The sequence below is a fragment of the Vombatus ursinus genome, unplaced genomic scaffold (genome assembly GCF_900497805.2).
Source record: "Vombatus ursinus unplaced genomic scaffold, bare-nosed wombat genome assembly UNPS02000749.1, whole genome shotgun sequence".
Taxonomy (NCBI): Eukaryota; Metazoa; Chordata; class Mammalia; order Diprotodontia; family Vombatidae; genus Vombatus; species Vombatus ursinus.
The window spans coordinates 4,245,499-4,264,677 of NW_020940527.1; the positions used below are offsets into that span (position 1 = coordinate 4,245,499).

The window sequence follows — 19,179 nt, forward strand, 5'->3', positions numbered from 1 at the left end:
ATTTTCTTTTGGCCAAAGGATGGAGGGGAATGAGTACAGAAGAAAAAGGCAATCGGGCAGTTTGTATTAAAGCTAAGAGTCTTTTTGTTTCTAAATTTGGAAATGTTTTGTTTTTTTTTAAATCAAAAACTGATTTGCCTCTCATACGTTAAAAATCCAAAATTAAAATTTTAGGATAGTTCATAATTCTACATACTATGCTAAAAAAGTTTCAAAGGACCATTTGGTTCACTGAAGATGTTACAACCCTGACATATATTAATGTCCATTTTTCTCTTTTCAGGTTAAAAAATTATTTAAGCTACAATTCAAAACAATGTGATATAGCTTTTTATTTGGTTATAGTAGACACCTACCTGGGATTTGAATCTGGCCTGGTCCACCACCATATGACTGGGCTGGCGGTTGTGGGTAACCAGAAAAGCCAGCTCCACCTGGTGGGACTCCAAATCCCTGGCCTGGAGAAGCTACAGAGAGATGAGTTTCATAATTATTACAATAAATGTCATAATTTCAGAGGAAACACCAAAAAATGAATGACCATAATGCATTCTAAGCAAAGATTACACATAATCAATATTCACCCTATCAGTCAAATGTATTTAAAAATGCTAATTAATAAATTTAATTATCACATTGTCATGCTTCATGTTTAAATTCCATACCATCTACACATACATATGCATATATATGTGTATGTGTGTTTATGTATCTATATCTATATGTTTGTTTTAATCACTTTCCTTGCTAATTGACTTTAAACCTTTAAAACTGGGATTCTTAACCTTCTCCCCCATTAGATTTTAAGTTCCTTGAAGGCAGGATCTGTTTTTGCTTTTCTTGGTATCTCCAGTGCTTAGTACAGTGTCTGGCACATAGTAGGTGCTTAATAAATGCTTGCTGACTGAGGTCTGAGAATTTAAAAAACTGAAACTATATTTCAATAGAATTGGTTTTCTTTGTAATCCTTTGTCCTCTATTTTATGCATTTAAGAATATGATTCTCAGGAGTGGTCCATAGGTCTCAGAGACATATATACCTCAGAGGAAGTACATATGATATGCAAAAAAGATTTAGGAACTCCTGCTTTAGACAAAAGTGTCCTGAAGCTTCTACCTACAGCCTTCATTCAAAGATCAGTTCTGTTTTACTAGAAATTGATGCTTTTTAGGACCTATTAAAAATTATGAGGAAAGAAGGAAAAGAAATTTCTCTTTTACCACGAGAATTATGCCAGTTTTGTTCACAGCAATGTTTAAGCCAGCTCCCAAATCTGACTGCTCAGCAGGAATACCTATCCCACACACAGCACATGATTTATTCTCTCCAGGGTCCAGCTCAGGTACTAACTGTTCTTAATGCCTTGAGCTAACCATAAGCTCTCCCTCTGTTTGTTTATTTGGTTTTTTTAAGAGCACTTTGGCTCTCTCTTCTGCCCCTACTGCATTCTACCTCATAGGTTAATAATTTACCTAAATGTCATTATTTTCTCATCAGGCTATAGTAAACTGAAGGGAAGGGACTGTGTTGTTTTTCTACTTTATATCCTCAGTGATTGAACTAAAGTGACAGTCTGACCACAAACAAGAAAGAAGGGAGCGGGGAAAGTAAAGAATCCAATACTCCAGCTAACCCCAAGTCAATAACACCAAGGACTATAGCTTACCTCCAGGATAAGATGGAGCTCCCCCTGGTGGTGGGGCACCAGGGTAGCCTCCCGGGGCAGGGTAGCCTCCAGGGGCTGGGTAGCCTCCAGCTCCTGGGAAACCACCAGTTGGTGCAGGAGGATATGCTCCTCCTCCCATTGGAGGAAAGCCAGCAGGATAAGGATACTGACCAGCAGGAGGTGGGAAAGATGACTCCTGTCCTGCAGGCTGAGAACCAGAAAAGCACCAAGTGAATCTGTGCTTAAATAAAGCCAGTACATTTAAAAAGAGTATGAGGAAATACTGTAAAAATCTGCAACTTTCTTAACTTAACAGAACAACAGATACCTTTTATACCCGGGCTCCTAGGATTCTTATTGGTCAAGACTAGGTCAAACATAATCGTCTTGGGACCAGCAAGTCATTCATTTCACTTGTGCCTCAGTTTTTCCATCTGGGCTACAAGAGTCAGGATTTTCTGCTATGGTTCAGGGCATTCTTCTCCTGGCATCGTTTCTGACTTTCTGGACTTCAGTATCATGTCCGTCTACTGATGGCTCATCCTAGAACTTCTCTCAGTGCATCCTCAGGGTCCTCCTCACCTGGAACAGCCTATCACCTCTGCACCCTGGAATATCCCTCCAAAAGTCCCAACCTTCTGCTTCCACTGCTGAGTTCCTCCTAGAATAGGGGTGGGGGGGAAAACCTTCAGCCTCGAGGCCATACATGGCTCTCTAGATCCTCAAGTTGTGGCCCTCTGACTGAATCTAAACTTCACAGAACAAATCCCTTTAATAAAAGGATTTGTTCTATAAAACCTGGACTCAGTCAAAAGGCCACACCCAAGGACCTAGAAGGCTACACGTCGACTCAAGGCTGCAGGTTCCCCACCCCTGTTCTAGAACCTCCATTTTGTGGAAGGGCCCATACCAGCCTTTCTTCATCTTCTTCCTAGTTCTGTTCCTGATTTTCTGGACTTCAAAATCATGCGCTCTTACCGGGTACCTTCCTCTGTGCCCCCTCTTCATCCCTTTCTCTCTTTATCCTATTTTTCAGCTTCCCTTTGGGTGTTTTCTTCCCTCCCATTAGAATGTAAGTTTCTTGAGGGCAGGGCCATCTTTCTTTTTTGCTTGTATTTATATCCCCAGTGCCTGGCATGGAGCCTTGGACACAGTAAGCACTTAATAAATGATTGTTTCCTTCTTTCCTTCCTTCAAGTATAGTCCTGGGAAAAGAATAGTTTTCATGTCCCTGAAATTTGAAGATACAATATTAGAATTCCCCCTACCACGTAATAAAGAAAGAATTCTAGGGCTTTCTTGACTATGTACTGAGGAAAGAACCTCCCTCTGTCCCTCTCTTCCTTCCTATTTTGTGGATAGGGGAAGTGGGAAGGAGAAAATTATATTAACTTTTAAAATTAAATAACATTTTTTTTAAAAAAGAAAGAAAAGAACATTGCAGTAGAAGTCAAGAGGCCTGAGGTTCTAGTTCTGGCTCAGTGTGACCTTAGATAAATCATTTTACTTTCTTAGGTCTTACAATCTGAGGAAGTTGAACTAGTCAATCTCTTAAGGTCCCTTTCAGCTCTAAGATTCTATGATTTGGTGAGAACAGTTGCCACAGGGTTGCCAACTGTGGACACAATTATGATTCTCATCTCTTCTCTGATACATTTAGGGTCGCAAACGTGTTTCCCATCAGGTTACAGTACCATAACTCGATTGTGGCTTCTCCTCTTCCTCCTGGGGGTTGGCAAGTCTACCACCGGTGTGAAGCTGAAATGTGCAAGACTAGAAGGCCAATCCTATCCATCCCCTCAGGAGTACACGCACAGCTCTTCACAGCATCCCACACATCCAGAGTGGGAACTGACAAGCACACTTACAAAAGTGATCTCAAACCCTGAACTAAGACTGAACCAACAGGGAGAGGCCCCTTGAATTCCCTATGACACAAAGGGATTTGTGGTCCTTGAGTCAAGTTCCTCTCATGCTCATTAATGAAAAGAAATTATCTGGAAGAAATGATTTGGCAGGGTTTACACAGAAGGTTTCTAAAATTTCATCTGTTTGACTCTCTTCCCCACCACTCCCTCCCCATCCTCTGGTCATGATACTTACAGGATATCCAGGAAATGCTGGGTAGCCTGTAGGGGGGTATCCTGGGTAAGACATTCTGGAAAAGAAGAATTTTTCTCAGTGGTTTCTTATGAAATGTAAGGTCTCTAGAAACACACACGGCTTAGGCTGGTTTTTTGTTTTTTTAAGTAACACATTTTTCTTTCAAAATTCTGGGCATTCAAGTTCAGATGTATAACTTTGGGGAAAGGTCTGAACTTCAGTTTCCTCATCTGTGAAATGAAGGAAGTGGATTAGATTTCTCTCTGATTTCTGATTCTGTGCAGTATGAAAATTGAGGATACAAATAACTTATTCTATAGTCGATTCTCCATCCAGCCTCACTTTCTCCTTTGGAGCCATCCGGGTTCAATGGCAAGATACAGATCACATGGGAGACTGTGACCTTTTTAAGGTCTTTCCCAGTGTCCGTTTGACTGAGACAACGCTCATTCAGTGACAAAGGCTAAGTAAGAAATCAGACGGAAAATGGCCTCTTTACCTAGTCAAAAAAAAAAAAAAAAATCAATCTGGGAGGGGAAGACCCTCACGGTTTCTGGCCAAAACAGAAACAACTGCTATTTGAGCCAATCAGGGCCCAAACAATGATCAAATGAAGCTGGACCTGTGACTTATTGTTGACCAATCAATGAGAGCCAGAAAAAAAAAAAAAACAAATGTTTCAAAGATCAAACCTTCCTTTGGGCAGAGCACCTTCAGGTAAGTGTATGATATCCTATGTGGACAAAGGGTAGGGAGAAGGGAAAGAAAGAGAAACAGAGAAAGAGAGAGAAAGAAAAGAGGCAGAAAATGGCCTCTTTACTTAGTTAAAAAAAAAGGGGTCTTAAGAAAGATTAAGTGATTTGCCCAAGATCACACAGCCAAGATGTGTCAGAGGAAGAAATCAAACCCAGGACTTCTAAAAGCCAGTACTTGCCCTTTATCAATTACACCTGCTACTTCTCATCCCTGAAATTATTTGTGCAATATTTGACTTTGCAAATATTAGAGAATATTTATTTTGACAGTGGATTTGCTTCCCTAATTATTCCTGATTGAGAGTAATACTGTAATTACTTTGAGAATTTCCTTCTCATACCCCAAATGATGACCTAAGGAAGTTTTCTGGTTAGTGGAGACAGGGAGACCCAACCTTAGATTCACGTGTGAATTACCTACTGTGTGATCCTTCATGCCAAAGAAAAGTTACCACTGCTTCCGGAAAAGGAGTGTCAGTAGATTGCCCTTTGGCTCCACTCACCATTCCCTCACCTCTTCCCTACAGAACACTCTCTTCTTGCCCTCATTTCCTCATAAGTGTTGTCTCTTTCACTAGGATATAAATTTCTTGAGGGAAAGGGTTTTTTTCCTATTTGCATCTCTGGTGTCTGCAATGTGGTAATCACTTAATAGATGCCATTCTTTCATTCATTCACCATGGAGAAAACTTCCTTTTCCTTGAAGGCTGACAATATTTCCTTTTTGCATTCGTATGTTTCCCCCTCCCTCAACCTAGCACAGTGCCTAGCAATATTAGGTGGTTTAAAAGATGACTGTTTAATGAACAAATGAAAAGTTGGAGAGGTAAAAGGCCCAAAGGATTAGTTCATACTAGTTGTGGAAGAATTAAACTCATGACTGTTCCTCCCCTTAAGCTTCCACAAATTCCCAATTCCATCAATGACATTACTAGTAATCAAAGTTTTAGTCCCCTTTGATCCATCCCATGCCTTCATTCCCTATAGGGACCTAGTCATCCATTCTTCTTTCAAAAACATTGCTATTCCTTTCGTCCTTTCCATTCCCATTGCTACTTCACTAAATGCAGGCCCTCATCACCTCATATCTAGATGACAACAGAAAACTGATCTGTCTGGGTCTACTTTTGCATCTCTCCAATTCATCTTGGCCTCTGCCACTAGATTAATCTTCTTAAGACAGTGTTTTTATCATGTCACTCTCCAGTTTGAAAGCCTTGAACCCTATTAATAGCCTAAGGCTCAAATACACACTCCTCTCCCAGGCATTCAGGTCCCTCCATGATTGGCTCGGCCTTGCCTAAATAATTTTATTGCTTGTTAACTGACCAACATGAACCCTCTGCTCAAGTGATTCTGGGAACACAGAATGCTTACTGCTGGGCCTGAGACCTTGTTCATGCTATTGTCATCAACTAAAATGGTTCCCTTTCTCCTCTGCTGTTCAAATCCTTTATATCTTTTTAAGGAAGGCCCATTTCAAATCCCACATCCTCTGTCTAGTGTTCCCTGGCTATTTTTGTCCTCTATACCACTCACTTTGGCTCATCACTTGTCATACTTCATGCTAATTATTTTTGTATGTCTGAATTCATCTTGTTAACCCTAGCAGACTGTAAACCCCTTGAAGGCAGGCACCTCTTTATACCTCTTATAGTCCTCACAATGCTAAACATAGAATAGGAGCTTAATTAGTACTTGCTGAATGAGCTGCTATCTGCCTTGCTGAAGGGAGTACACACATTGATAAGATCCTCTGTGCTTTATTTTATGAATTTAAAAATATTGTTTTTAGAAGGGGTCCATGGGCTTCACTGGACACTGCTAAAGGGATTCATGACACAAAAAAGGTTAAGAGCTCCATCCCTTTCTGCTTTTAAGGATCTACATGTATTGCCCTTTTAAGAATTTTAAAACAGTAGAAAAATGCAGGCACCCAGCATCCTTAAATTTTGTTTTTGTGCACTTTTGAGAAAGCAGATTTGAGACTATAGACCAGGAGGTGCCATGTATATTTCTCAAGTGGTCAGGGCAAACACAAACTCCTAAGTGACTAAGCAAATCACTTAACTTCAGCTCCAGGGAGGCCCCAAGAAGTTATTACACTTCACTTAGATCAAGCAGGCCAACACACAGTTCTGGCAACACCCATTTTCACAAAAGAGAGGGGAAAATGCCCCAGTTCCCCTAATCATCTCCACCCCATGAGTCAGTCCCATAAGGGAGTGGATTTCTCACAGAGCTTCACATATGTGGCATGATGCCCAGTAATGAGGCAGCTGTTGCAAATTTATCAAACAAATGAATCCATGTTGAACAGGAAGGGTGAAGGAAGACAGCTTAAAGCCTCTCTCCCCATAGAGGCTGTTTTCCAAAACTGAGTTAAGAAGAAACATTAAAATCAATGAGTCTAGATGCTTGGATAAAGCAATAAACTGGGAATATGGATGCCTCTAAGAGTAGACAACGTATATTGTTCATATGATTTGGGGAGCCAAAGGCCAGGCTGCCTCCCAAATATCTCCTTTATTAACCTACCTGAAATTCTTAGCATTAGTCTTTCCTTGAGAAGGAAAAACAGTACCTGGAGTGTAACTCATTAACAGCCATTATCAAATTAGTACAGATTAGATACTAATTTTATATCTGTCAGACAGCAAGGCAATTATTGGCAATTATAAACAATTGAGATTCCATGCTCACCTCCAGCTCTTTTTGGTGGACACTAACATCTTTTTGCTTCTCTACAATGGGATTTGTCCCATAGAAAGTGCAATGATGTCACTATTTCCTGCTGCTGCTCAAAGAACAGAAAACATCTGGAATTCTCCTTTAAGCCATACATTTCAAAGGGTAGTTTTCAGGATTTACAAATAGCCAATTTTGTCTCAGCACCCTAGTAGTGGCTCAGGTTTGCTTCTATTTGCTACTTTCCTGGATAAATCAGTTCTTCCGAACAGAACCTATCTCTGCAGCTACCTGAACAGGATGGAGTCCACATAAGCTGGGGTTCCGATTCGGCCAGAACCAAGTTTTCATTCCACTAGGTTTTCTCTCTTCCCCCAGTTAGGGAGGAACTTTCTCTAGGTTCAGCTTCAAACATATCTCCAGACCAACGAGTGAGCCCAATGTGGAAACTGGAGAGTTCCCTCCGGAAAGGGGGATGGGGTGGGGGTGGGGTGGTTTAGAATAATCCTTGAGGATGGTATCTTCTCTACTGCCCATATGGATAGACTTGATACGTTTGTAAGAAAGGAAGGTTTGGGGACCTCCACTCAAATCCCCTGGCGTGTAGACGTGACCCCAACTAGGTCGTTAGAGGACAAGCAGGTTCTCCCCAAGCTTTGAGAAAGCCTGGGACAGTTTCCCCCACCAGGACCAGCCTTAGCTAATTTCAGAGACGTTGGTCAGCGGTGCGGGGGCAGGGAGGGGCTGCTGTCTGAGGTTTGCCCTGGATAAGCTGGCAGAGGAAGAGTCCATCCATCACAATATGCAGAGGGATGGTTCATTTGGCCACCATGACTCCAGATCTAGAGGGAAGGGGGAGGAGGCTGGGGAGGGCATTCGCTTGGGCAGCCCGGGGGGGGGGGCTCCTTATCAGAAGAGTGGGGATCGAAACACCAACTGGAACTAGAGAGAAGGGAGTGACGCAGCAGATCCCCGACCCCGCCCGCCTGGGGCTGCTGGTTCCACCACCCCTTTCCAGGGTTGGAGGCTGAACCGTGGGCTGGCTCCAGGAAAGCACTGGGGAGAGGGGAGAGGGGAGGATGCGGAAGAAGGGGCAGGAGGGGAGGGGGCAGGAGGAGAAAGAATTGGGAGGGAGGGCGTGGGAGTGGGCAGGAGAGGAAGGGGCCGGCTCTCACCTCACTGCATCCCCGCCTCGGCCTCTGCGCACACCTCCGCCCCCACCCTCGCTCCCACCCCCGCTCCCACCCCCAAGCCCTAGGGGAGCGACCCAGGCCCAGCCTTGGCCGGCGAGGGGAGGGGGCGGCCGCGGCTTCTCACCTGCCCGCCGAGTAGCCCAGCCGCGCCACTTCCCCAGCCAGCCCGGCCCGCAAGATGGAGCCAGGGGCGGGGCCGGGAGAGGGCGTGGGGCGTGGCGTGGCCCGGGAGACTGAGCTTGGGGTGCGGCCCCCCTCTCCCGCCTTGGCCCGGGGGCGGGGGGCAGTGGCCGCAGAGCACTATCCCTCTCCTTGGGCATGGCCCATCTGGTCCTGTCCTCGGGCCCCTGCGAGGTTCTGCACCCCCTGCGCCCCCAGTGCCCCCACAATCCCCCTGCACCCCCTCCGCCTCTATGGGCTGGGGTCCGAGGTTCGACCCAGAGCTCCCAGCTGGCCAGCCAAGGCCACCTTCACCAGGATACTGAATCCTGACCCGCTGAGTCTTTAGGTGGGCCTCGCTAGGGCTCCTAATGCATTTCGGGCCGTCCTAAGGAAGGCACCAGCACCCCCAACCCTTGTTTCTATTGTTGCACCTATACTGGATCGTTCAAGAGGCTTACAGACACACACACACACACACACACACACACACTCTCTCTCTCTCTCTCTCTCTCTCTCTCTCTCTCTCTCTCTCTCTCTCTCCCAGTCCGGGTCCAAATCTTATCTGCCACTTAAATACATGTGTGACCTTGGATATGTCACCGATTCCTCATCTATAAAATGAGGGAGTTTCACTACAAGGCCTCTGAGGTCCCTTCCTGCTTTAGAGGGGGATAAAAAGCTAGATTAGGGCCAAACAGGCCCTGTCTTTCAGTGTGGAAGGTATAGTTTGTATTGGGTAAAAGTAAGGAAACTAGGATTTCAGTCACCCTTTCTTTGACTGAAAGAAGGGTCTGCAAATTAAACGACTTTGCCCAACCCATTTCCTATGCTTGAAATATTCTCCCTCCACATTCCAGGCAGATGAAATTCTGCTTATCTAAGTTATCTCCTCCAGGATATCTCCCTCCTTTGAAGTTGCATAACACTGCTTTTAACTTACAAACTTTCACTGTATTTTTTATATTTTCATGTGCAAGTTTTATGGTTTCTATGAGAGTAAAACCTGCTTAAGGGCTGGGAAATATAGCCTTAGACACCACTGAGAAATGGTTAATTTGGGGGCAGCTAGGTGGCGCAGTGAATAGAGCACTGGCCCTTCAGTCAGGAGGAGCTGAGTTCAAATGCAGCCTCAGACACACTCACTAGCTGTGTGACCATGGGCAAGTCACTTAACCCCAACTGCCTCACCAAAAAAAAAAGTTTAATTTGCAGTGTGGAAAGTAGGTGGAGTTGGAGTTGGAGGACCTAGGTTTGAATCCCCGTACTGCTCCCTGGGTCTGTTATCTCCCTCACCTCAAATGAGGGGGCTAGGCTGCAGTTCCCTCCCGGCTCTAAATCTATATCAATATGAAATGAATGAACCAGGAAAACAGCAGTTACGGCTACTGCACTGGTCACTATTGTCTAAATCGTGCTGTCTCTGGCCCCATTTTTATAATTCTCAATTTTGCCATTTGCATGAAGATCATCATCTCCAACTCCTCTTCCCAGCAGAATTGTGGACTTTACCCCTGAAACCACTCTGGGCTGATCAGGGTCAGCTTTGGCCTTTCTCTTGCCCAGAGCCAGGCCACCACAGCATTTCCAGGCCATTAACATGCCATACCTTCCCTGAGTTGATGTATTGTCTTCCCTGATGAGAATGCAAGGGCCTTGTTGGCAGGGTCTGTCTTGCTTGTAATTTTATCCCCAATGCTTAACACAATGCCATAGCACATGTTAACCACTTAATAAATGTTCTATCATCTCTCCCTTTCTCTCACATCGATCCATCACCTCTCTATCTACCAAGATTCATCTATCACCTCTATGCAGTATACTCTTAAATTTCAATCTCCATCTTCCCAAACTCTTTGTGGAGCTTCAGTCCCAAAGTTCCAACTGCCTTCTGGGCATCAGCTGAATTCAACACACAGCCAGTATCCCTGCCTCCTCTTCTTCCTCCTTCTTCACTGGAATTCAGACTCCAACCTCTGGGACCCTAGATCCTAAGAACCTGTAAATCCTCCTGACTCGAGAGTACCTTTCCACCTCCAACCCTTTGACTTCTTTCTGCAATTGGTTAGTTCTTTCTAGGAACCTCCATTTGAGAGGGTTCATTTGGCATACCCATGCCAGCCATACTCGCCTCTAAACAGGCTCAGTTCTTCAATAAGTCCAAAGAGTCCATGAATAGATTTCAGGGGATCTGTGAACTTGGATGAGAAAAAAAAAGATCTTCATTTTCACTAACTTCTAACCAAATTTTAGTATCTTCTTCAATTTTTAAAAATTATTCTGAGAAGGGGTCTATAGGCTTCACCAGACTGCCAAAGGGGTTGATGAAAAAAAAGCTTAAGAACCCATGGTCTAAATGGCCTCTAAGATCTCTTACAGCTCGGATTTCCCCATGGTCTTATGATTATTCCCTGTTTCACAACCATGGCCCTAGCTTGTCCACTTCCATACCTTTGCTCATTATCATTCTGTCCACCTGGGACACCCTCATCATTCTCTATGCCTTTCCAAATTCTACCTATCCTTCAAGGACCAATTAAAATGTCACCTGCTCCATGAAACCCCCTCCCCCAAAAGTGGTTTCATTTTATTTGCATGTTTCACCACATTATGACATTTGTATCTTAAAAATTGTAAGCTTCTCCAAGGGTCGGGATCATGTTTTGCTCATCTCTGCAAGTTTCACTGCATTCTGAGCACACCAAAGTAGCTCAATCAATATTTTATTGAGTAAGTAGTGCATTACATTCACCCAGTCTGGTCACGAAAGACTTGAAATGTATGTGGTGGGAGAGAATGGGGAGAGGGTGCTGAAGCCCTGTCAAAGCTGCAGGAAGGAAGGCCTCGGCACATCCTGAGCTCAAGAAAAACAAGAAGAGCAGAAACAAGAGAGGCCAAGCAGAAGGGACAGCCTTGAGAAGACACTGTTAATCATTCACCTAGCAGGGCAGGAAAACACAATCCTAAGGGCCCACTTGAAGGAATTTTTTTCCTCAGCTTAACGGGAGGTGTGGAGCAGTATGACATGGACAGAGATAGCTCGGGGATCAGAAAGACCTGGGTTCAAATCCCCCATCCAACACTTATACTGCAGCTGGGTGAATCTGAGCAAGGACCTTAATTGGCAATGCTTCAGGCAATTGTCTAAGACTAGCTTGCAGAACTATGTGGCAGGAGTTTCTCCTTCAGGATTTCCCTATACCATGAAATCACAAATACAACCCCAAAACAGGCAACAGGGCTAAAGAAGTTTAGTGGCGGGGCAGTTAGGTGGTACAGTGAGTGGCTAGAGCACCAGCCCTGGAGTCAGGAAGATCTGAATTCAAATCTAGCCTCAGACAGGTAACACTCACTAGCTGTGTAACTCCGAGCAAGTCACTTAACCCCAATTGCCTCACCCCCCCCCCAAAAGTTTAGTGGGCCTTGTCCGGGCCTAACACCCCACAACACCCCAAAGACCTGGAATACTAACACTAGTGCAGAGAGGCAGTTCCAAGAACAAAAGTGCGATAATCTTCAGGGAGGACCCCAACGGCATCAGAAAATGTGGTACTCGGGACACCTCTCAAAGGGTAGAACAGGCACTGATTCAGGGACCACTAGCGGGCACGGTGGATACAGAGATCAATCTGAAGTCGGGAAGACCCAAGTTCAGATCTGCCCTCAGATACTGACTAGCTGTGTGACCTTGGGCAAGTCACTTAACCTGTCTGCCTCAGTTTCCTCAAGTGTAAAATAGGGATAATAAAAGCCCCTCCAAAAGTTGTTGTGAGACACTAATAAGATGATGTTTGTAAAGTGTCCCCAGCTGTCCAGACAGACTATAGACTAGCTTTTTAAATTCTATTATCCATTTTCCCTCCTGCTTCCTCTCCATCCGGTTGGTGGGAAGTCCCCCGGAACATGATGTAGTAGGCGCTGCAGTACACGGGCTGCTTGTTGGGGTTGGTATAGGCTTGTTCAGGTTTAAGGGAAGCGAAAGGGTTATCTCCGTATGCAATGATTTGAGTCTCCAGTTCCATGAGGATCTGCAGAGAAGCTGTCAGCTCCTGTTGACTGAAGAGGGCAGAGAAATAGCTCAGGCCCAGTGCCCCCAAACCACTGACTAGGCAGATCAGAAGAGGACTCTGCTCTTCCCCCTGCCCTAATAGGGCCTATGTCTTACTTCATCCCTCCCGACACAGAACAGGGGCAGGCTCCTTGGGGACAGAGGCAAGTACAGAGAAGAAGGGAGCCCCTAGAGGAGGAAGATGGGGAGGAGCAGGAGGAGCTTGTCTATACAAAATGAGGTGTGTGGTATATAGGAGGGCAGCAGTGGAGAGGTTTAGGAAAAAGATCCCACCTGTACACAGTGAAGATAGTGGGGATCTCATAATCACGAAGCAGCAGTAGGGTGGGCAACCAGCCAGCCATCAAGTCTTGGCTGGAGTGGAAACCTAATAGGAAGGAAGGAAAGGCAAGATGGAAGGGGGTGAAACATGGAGGCTACTTCAACATCCTTTTTTTCATCTCCTAATGTTCTTTTCAGGTTCACTCTGGGGCCAAATGTAGCAGAAATGGCAAGTAATCAACCGAGGGCAATAGTATGTTACTTATGGACCAGACCAGGTAACTGAGTCCCAAGGACAGGAGGGAAGAGGTTACAGGATGGTGGCTCCTTCAGGGAGAACAGAGCACTAATATTTCCTCTGGAGATCCCAACCCACACGGTGGTCCCCACAGCCTTACCTGGATGAAACCCTGCTACAAGGTCTGGCCAGACTGCCTGACCCGTCTCTATCTGTTCTTCCCAGAAGTCATGATAGAGGCCCCGGTAGCTGCTGAGCTGAATCGTAGCAGGCGTTGTCGGGAGGACTGAGGTGAACTGTGGGACGGACTCCACGGCCAGGTCCACACCAACCATGACTACGTGGAGGCCACCCGATTCAGGAAACATATGTTTAAGCTCCTCATAGGCCCCATGGCTAGCAAGGAAAGTCTCTATGTGGGAGGCACCCACCACATGCACTGTGATCCCTCCCAGCTTTCCGGTATTCTCCACCAATGTCCGTAGCCCTAATCCCACTGTCAGGGGCTGAGAAAGGGCGTCTGTCAGAAGTCGTCGCAAGGAACCCCGCAGACTATCTGGGTCAGGCCGTGGCCGCCCCACACTGTCCCACAAAGTAGACATCGTGTGACTGCCCAGTACAGATTCCAGTATGGTATCCAGCTGTGCTCCCCACATTGAAAACCAGGTATCCCAGTCCCGAACAGCCCCTGGTGGCCATGGCCAAGGCCCTGAAGTCAGGGAAAAGTCACCTGAGGGGATAAAAGAAAAACCAGAATGAGACAAGGATAGAAAGGTCTGGTAAGAGAGAACACAATTTTCCAAATGTGTTCTGTCCAGGAATATGAGCTTCCTTCCCCCTGCCCCATCATCCCTGTCCCCCTCTACTCCACCAGGATCTTGGACCCTACTCCCTATCCCAACCTGTAACCTATAATAGCTTCCCCATGTCCCCTTCTGTGTCCCCCACCCCAGATTCCCGCTCCCCACCTGTGACCACTAGCCACTCCAATAGCCGGTCTATAGCCACAAGCCGAAGTTCCCAACAGACCTTCTTGTGCACTGACCAGTCTGCTCTCTGGCACTCACGACTACAGTAATACACATTTCTGCACCTGGTGGAGAAAGGGCCATAGGAATCTACACATACAACCACCAACAGGATTCCTTCCCTGGGCACCTTACCCTGCAGTGATCTCCTTACCTCTTACAGCGTCGCAAGATCTTAGAATCAGAGAGTTGGTCAGGAAGTACTCTGCATTGTGCGCAGAATTGGAAGGTGTCTTCCAGGCGCTGGAACATGTCACTGAGACTGTGGATCCCAAAGCCTGGCCCAGGGCTTCCCCCATTCACCACTGCCCTGCAGAAACAACGTCGCAGAATCCCTGCCCCCCAAACTCTCATCCTGTCTTCAAATTCCTTCATGCTTTCTAATCTCTGCATTTCCTTAAATCTCCCCCATCCACTTCTAATCCTTTTAAGAATGACATAGGCAAGTCACTGAAGGAGGGGGTAGGAGGGATTATTTCAAATGCTTTATTAACACCTCTTAATTATATCCCCTCCCAACACACAAAGCCTTTCTCTCTCTGAGGTTAAGCTCTCACTTGTATTCCTCATAGCTCTTCATGTTCAGCTTCTGAAGGATAACCTGAGACAGGCCAGGGACATTACTCTCCAAAGAGAGAAAGCCAAGTGCATCAATGCTGGGACCTGAGACTGGAGAAGACAAGGCCACCTGAGTTCGGGAAGCCACTGGTGCATAGTGCTTCTTGCGTCTTCGCCGAGGAGCCATAAAATAGCAGCTGGAGCCTGTGGCCTAGATGTGGAATAGCCTTTTGAGGGTTGGATACTTGTGGAATAAGCCTGCCAGAGCTGACCTATCACAGCTTATTCAAGTTTCTCAGAAGAGGGCACTGTTCTGATGTCAACAAATATTTATTGAGTGCCTATTGCACACAGAGCCCCATAATAGGAAATTTTGAATAACATGAGAAGGTAGTTTCTGATTTAACCATTTAGCTGGAGAGGTAACAATCTAATTGTGAAGAGAAAAAACAAACATGTGGAAGACACCGCAAAATTTATAAAAGACACAAACAAGCATACATTGATATTATATAAACCAAGCACATAAATACTTGAAGACGATGTTTGGTGAAGACATGATTTTTCATTGAGTGTACAGGGATTGGCGGAGATAAAGCTTTTTGAGATGGAAAATGTTGTTTGTAAAGGCAGAGGCAGGAACAATCATATTAAACATGAGGATAGCAAACACTGGTTTGGTTAGACAGAAGGGGAGTTAGAAACAACTAGGTCAGTGATATAGCCACGGCAAGAGAAAATATGGCAGTTAGAAGCAGTGATAGGGAGGCCTCGATACATTTTAAGGCAGAAAAGGAATGTTATAGGAATCAAGAGATTTAACGATGCAGAGACAGAGGGACTACTTCGCAATAACCACCACAAGTAAAAGAGAAACAATGATCAGTAGTTATGATGTCAGACGTGATAGTTAATGAACTACTTGTTAGTGTAGATAAGAGTTCTGCTCTCGGTATCAAAACTTTTTAACTTTTGGGTTCATAGGGGAAACTCTTGGATTATCTTCCGGGGTAGGACCAGAGTGAGTAAAAAACTGAACCCTAAAACAATCTATCTTTCTTCCCAGTCTTCAGCTCTCCTAGTTACATTGACAAGTGGCCAGGTCCAGGGACTAGAGAACAGATAACCTTGGGCTGTCTGCTTCCCTTATACCATCTGCTCTGAAACCGCTAGCAACACTGAAAAGAGCAGGACTTCTGCTATATAAGGAGACTAGTTACAGCAAGACCTTATAATTCAAGTCAGAAATGTCATCCTGATGGCTAACCTTGAGCTCTCCTTTAGAAATGGAAGCCAATTAAAGTTAGGAATAGTAAGAAAATTACTATCTGCCCCACATATCTCTGTGGAGACTTTCTCTCCCCACAGGACAGGTTAACACATGGACCTCCTGGGAGTTTGTCTCATGGGGTCAGTCCCAGCCTAGTAAGCATGGGAGACACACTGTTGGCAGTCTAGTGTCTGGAGCATATGCACAATGCAGAGAAGACAGAAGTGATTTCTTGGCAGGGGGTTAAGGGTAAGGAATGGAGATGGGGAACCAGGTCTATGCATTTGCATCTATATATATCACTGTCCTCGTGTCTGTGCCCGAGATCCAAATTCATGTTCCCTGACAACACTCCTGCTAACAGTCCTGGGCTCCCTTAAGACTGATAAAGTTAGCAAGGGAAGGGATGCAGGACAGAAGTGGGAAAGACTAGGGGAAGAACATACAAGGAGACAGAAAGGGTGAACAAAGTGGAAACAGTCTCTGAGAGCCATCTCTGAGCTCTCACAGCTTCTTCACTCATCCTATCCCATCCCCAAGCAGGATCGTTACATCAGCCTAGAAAAAGTTACCTTCCAGTGAGCTAGACTAGACTACTCTCTAGCCTCTTAGTCAACCTCCCATGGACATACCACTTCTCCTCTGACCCAGAACCCTAGTCCCAAGCAGCCCCAACTCATATTTAAAGTTCTTATATCAAACCCTTAGCTTTCCCCTGCAGGTCAAATCAGTCTTTTTTCTCAGGCTCCTGTACCACCCAAGGGCCCATCTACCTGTTCTTATTTGAACTCTTATTTTCTGAGTCACCCAACAGCAATTAAAAAATTGTTGTCGCTCCCCCCCCCCCCCCCGCCTTGGGAGAAGAAGGAAAAAGGAGAATAGGATGTTGAGGGGTCTTCACGAAAAGGGGAAAACAAAAGAGGAAATAGCAGAAAGACATTTATCTATTTGAGTGTGCTCAAATGGTCACACTCAAGCTCCTTAATCAGTGATTAACACTCTCCCAGGGGATAAACACTTCACTCAGCTATAAACTAAGCAGGAAGACAAGCTGATGGAGAAGTGACTTACCCTGCTAAGCCCCTGGTTCCTTCCTTCTCTTTCAAGTGAAGTGAAAGCTTGATCTCAGACTCTGGGCTATGGCTGAGCTACAGCTGTCCTCTCCTATCACTTTACTCTCCAAACTGCTGAAATGTTGGACCCTTGTGATTGAATGTCCCCTGCCAACTAGACTGCCAGGACCAAATTCTCCCTAATGAGAATAGTGGGGGACTGGCCCTCTGCCAAAGACCTGACTTATTCTGACCCCTATTCTTTGCCAATAGAGCTCAGGTCGCTGTTAACACTCCTCAAATTCACCAAAGGATGGCTAGGAAAAAGGAGACAGCAGACAGAAGTAGAATCCTTGGCCCCACAGGCTGCTTCCAATCCCGAAGTGTTTTTGTTCAGTCTAGAAAATCACATGGGATTTTCTTATCAGTATTTCATTGGTATGGGCAGTCACTGACTGAGGACCTCAGAGAATCAGGGTGATCTGATTAAGGCAGGGTGGGCATGAAAGAACTGTAGGCACCAACCATGTCCAGGAAAGGCTTCTTCATCAATACTGTAGTAGGATGTCCTTTTTAGTGTAATTGATATTCCATATACCAAACCTGAGAGGATTTAATCCAGGCTTATATATTCTGCAGAATACAGCAAAAAGGATAATAAGAAAAGCTCAGCAATAAACAATGAAATCCGTAGCCGGGAAAGTAGCTTAATCAATTCCTACAATTCACTTTCCCTGAAAGGGAAGTGAAGTGTCTCTGAATGGAAGTGTTGTCAGGCTGACTCCAACTGCCTACTTCTTCACGAGGAGGTATAATTTCTAGGAAATGATAGACTCAATTTCTATCCAACCTAATTCATACATATGACTAGTGACTTACAAAGGTGGACGTGTGATATCTTAGCAGTCACACAAAGGAATGGGGCAGTCATCCTTTCACTCTTCCAGGCAAGAGTTACTGGCATTAACTACAGGCAATTAAACCTGCATTGGATGTAGAACCAAGGAATTAATTTTTATTTTCATCAAAGGCATCCCCAGTTCATATCCACTTATAGAAAGCAGTGAGTTCCAGGCCCAAATGAAGGTTCACAGATTAGTAATCATATTCAGCCTCCTTTAAAGGATCTAGACTTTTCACAGATATCTCATCTGGCTCCAGCAGCATTACCCTACATTGCAAACATCACCAAAAAGCAGGATAAGATCACCAATACCCTGAAATGCCGCCTGTTAAGTTCAAGTTCTCTGCCCTGAATGTGGGCAGAGAATGAATTAAAGCAGGAAACCCAAAGCTGTTAAACGGCAACTTCAAAGCATAAAGTAGGCATTTATAAAGACTTGTTGATTAACTGGAAGACAGACTCAAAGTTCCAGGGGCATTGAGCCACAATGTGACTCCGTATTTCCCACCTATTCACAGATATGTTACTATGTTACTTTTCAAAGTAACAGCAATAGGCAAGAGACTCGTGAGCAACAAGTGAGACTTTTTGAGGCTGCTGTTCAACGTTTAGTCTTTTGCCACAAAAGCAAATCTGTCAACAGTGTCAATGGAGAACAGCTGGGAGACATAAAAGTTAAAAAAATAAGGGTTTTTTGGGGGGACTTTTTTTTTAAGGTACAGATCACACGAGGGCCATCCTTTATTAGGAAAGGGAGTGATAACATATATGATGAAACATCACTGAAATTACAATTTATATTTTCCCAGCGTGTATCTGTCTTAGGAGACATCAAATTTCTTAATATCCAAATTACCACAATACACATTCATTTCTCAAAACAGTTTGATAAATACTTCTACACTTTGCAATGAAACCAGCTCTAAAGAGCACACAGGGGTTTCTATTCAAGGAATAACCAACTTACTGCACTTTCTTTTTTCTCCCTTTGTTAATCCTTGCCAATGTTATCCCACAGGCATTACTTAGGAATGGCAGTGAGAATCAGGGCTAAAGAGGGCGATAACTCTTAGTATAACAAGCTGCTGAGTGTTGAATGAGAAGCGATTTTAGAGGTGCACATCTCCCCTATGCTAACTTCATCTTAAGACATCCTTGGATTAGTGCTTGACACCTCTAGAGAATGCTTCTGGGATAAAAAGGATGACAATGATTTAAAGAGAAAATAATCAGT

At 44.8% G+C, this 19,179-nt stretch overlaps 2 protein-coding genes across 2 annotated transcripts in view; both read right to left on the reverse strand.

Moving 5' to 3' along the window:
• Positions 1-8,596, reverse strand: part of ANXA7 (annexin A7) — a 33,959-nt gene extending 25,363 nt beyond the window's left edge. Inside the window, exons 1-4 of the mRNA XM_027860148.1 lie at positions 8,531-8,596; positions 3,771-3,825; positions 1,668-1,875; positions 357-467 (exon numbers count right to left, since the gene is read on the reverse strand). Of these exons, the coding sequence (XP_027715949.1) occupies positions 357-467; positions 1,668-1,875; positions 3,771-3,824 (373 nt within the window). The 5' untranslated portion in view covers position 3,825; positions 8,531-8,596. The remainder of the gene's footprint in view (positions 1-356; positions 468-1,667; positions 1,876-3,770; positions 3,826-8,530) is intronic.
• Positions 8,597-11,986: 3,390 nt separating this feature from the next.
• Positions 11,987-15,211, reverse strand: MSS51 (MSS51 mitochondrial translational activator). Its single transcript, XM_027860706.1, has 6 exons — positions 14,719-15,211; positions 14,316-14,471; positions 14,102-14,226; positions 13,294-13,863; positions 12,908-13,001; positions 11,987-12,621 (listed from the first exon to the last, which is right to left on the reverse strand). Exons 1-6 carry the CDS (start codon positions 14,904-14,906, stop codon positions 12,402-12,404), a joined length of 1,353 nt encoding a protein of 450 aa, XP_027716507.1. The 5' UTR covers positions 14,907-15,211; the 3' UTR covers positions 11,987-12,401.
• Positions 15,212-19,179: the final 3,968 nt, after the last annotated feature.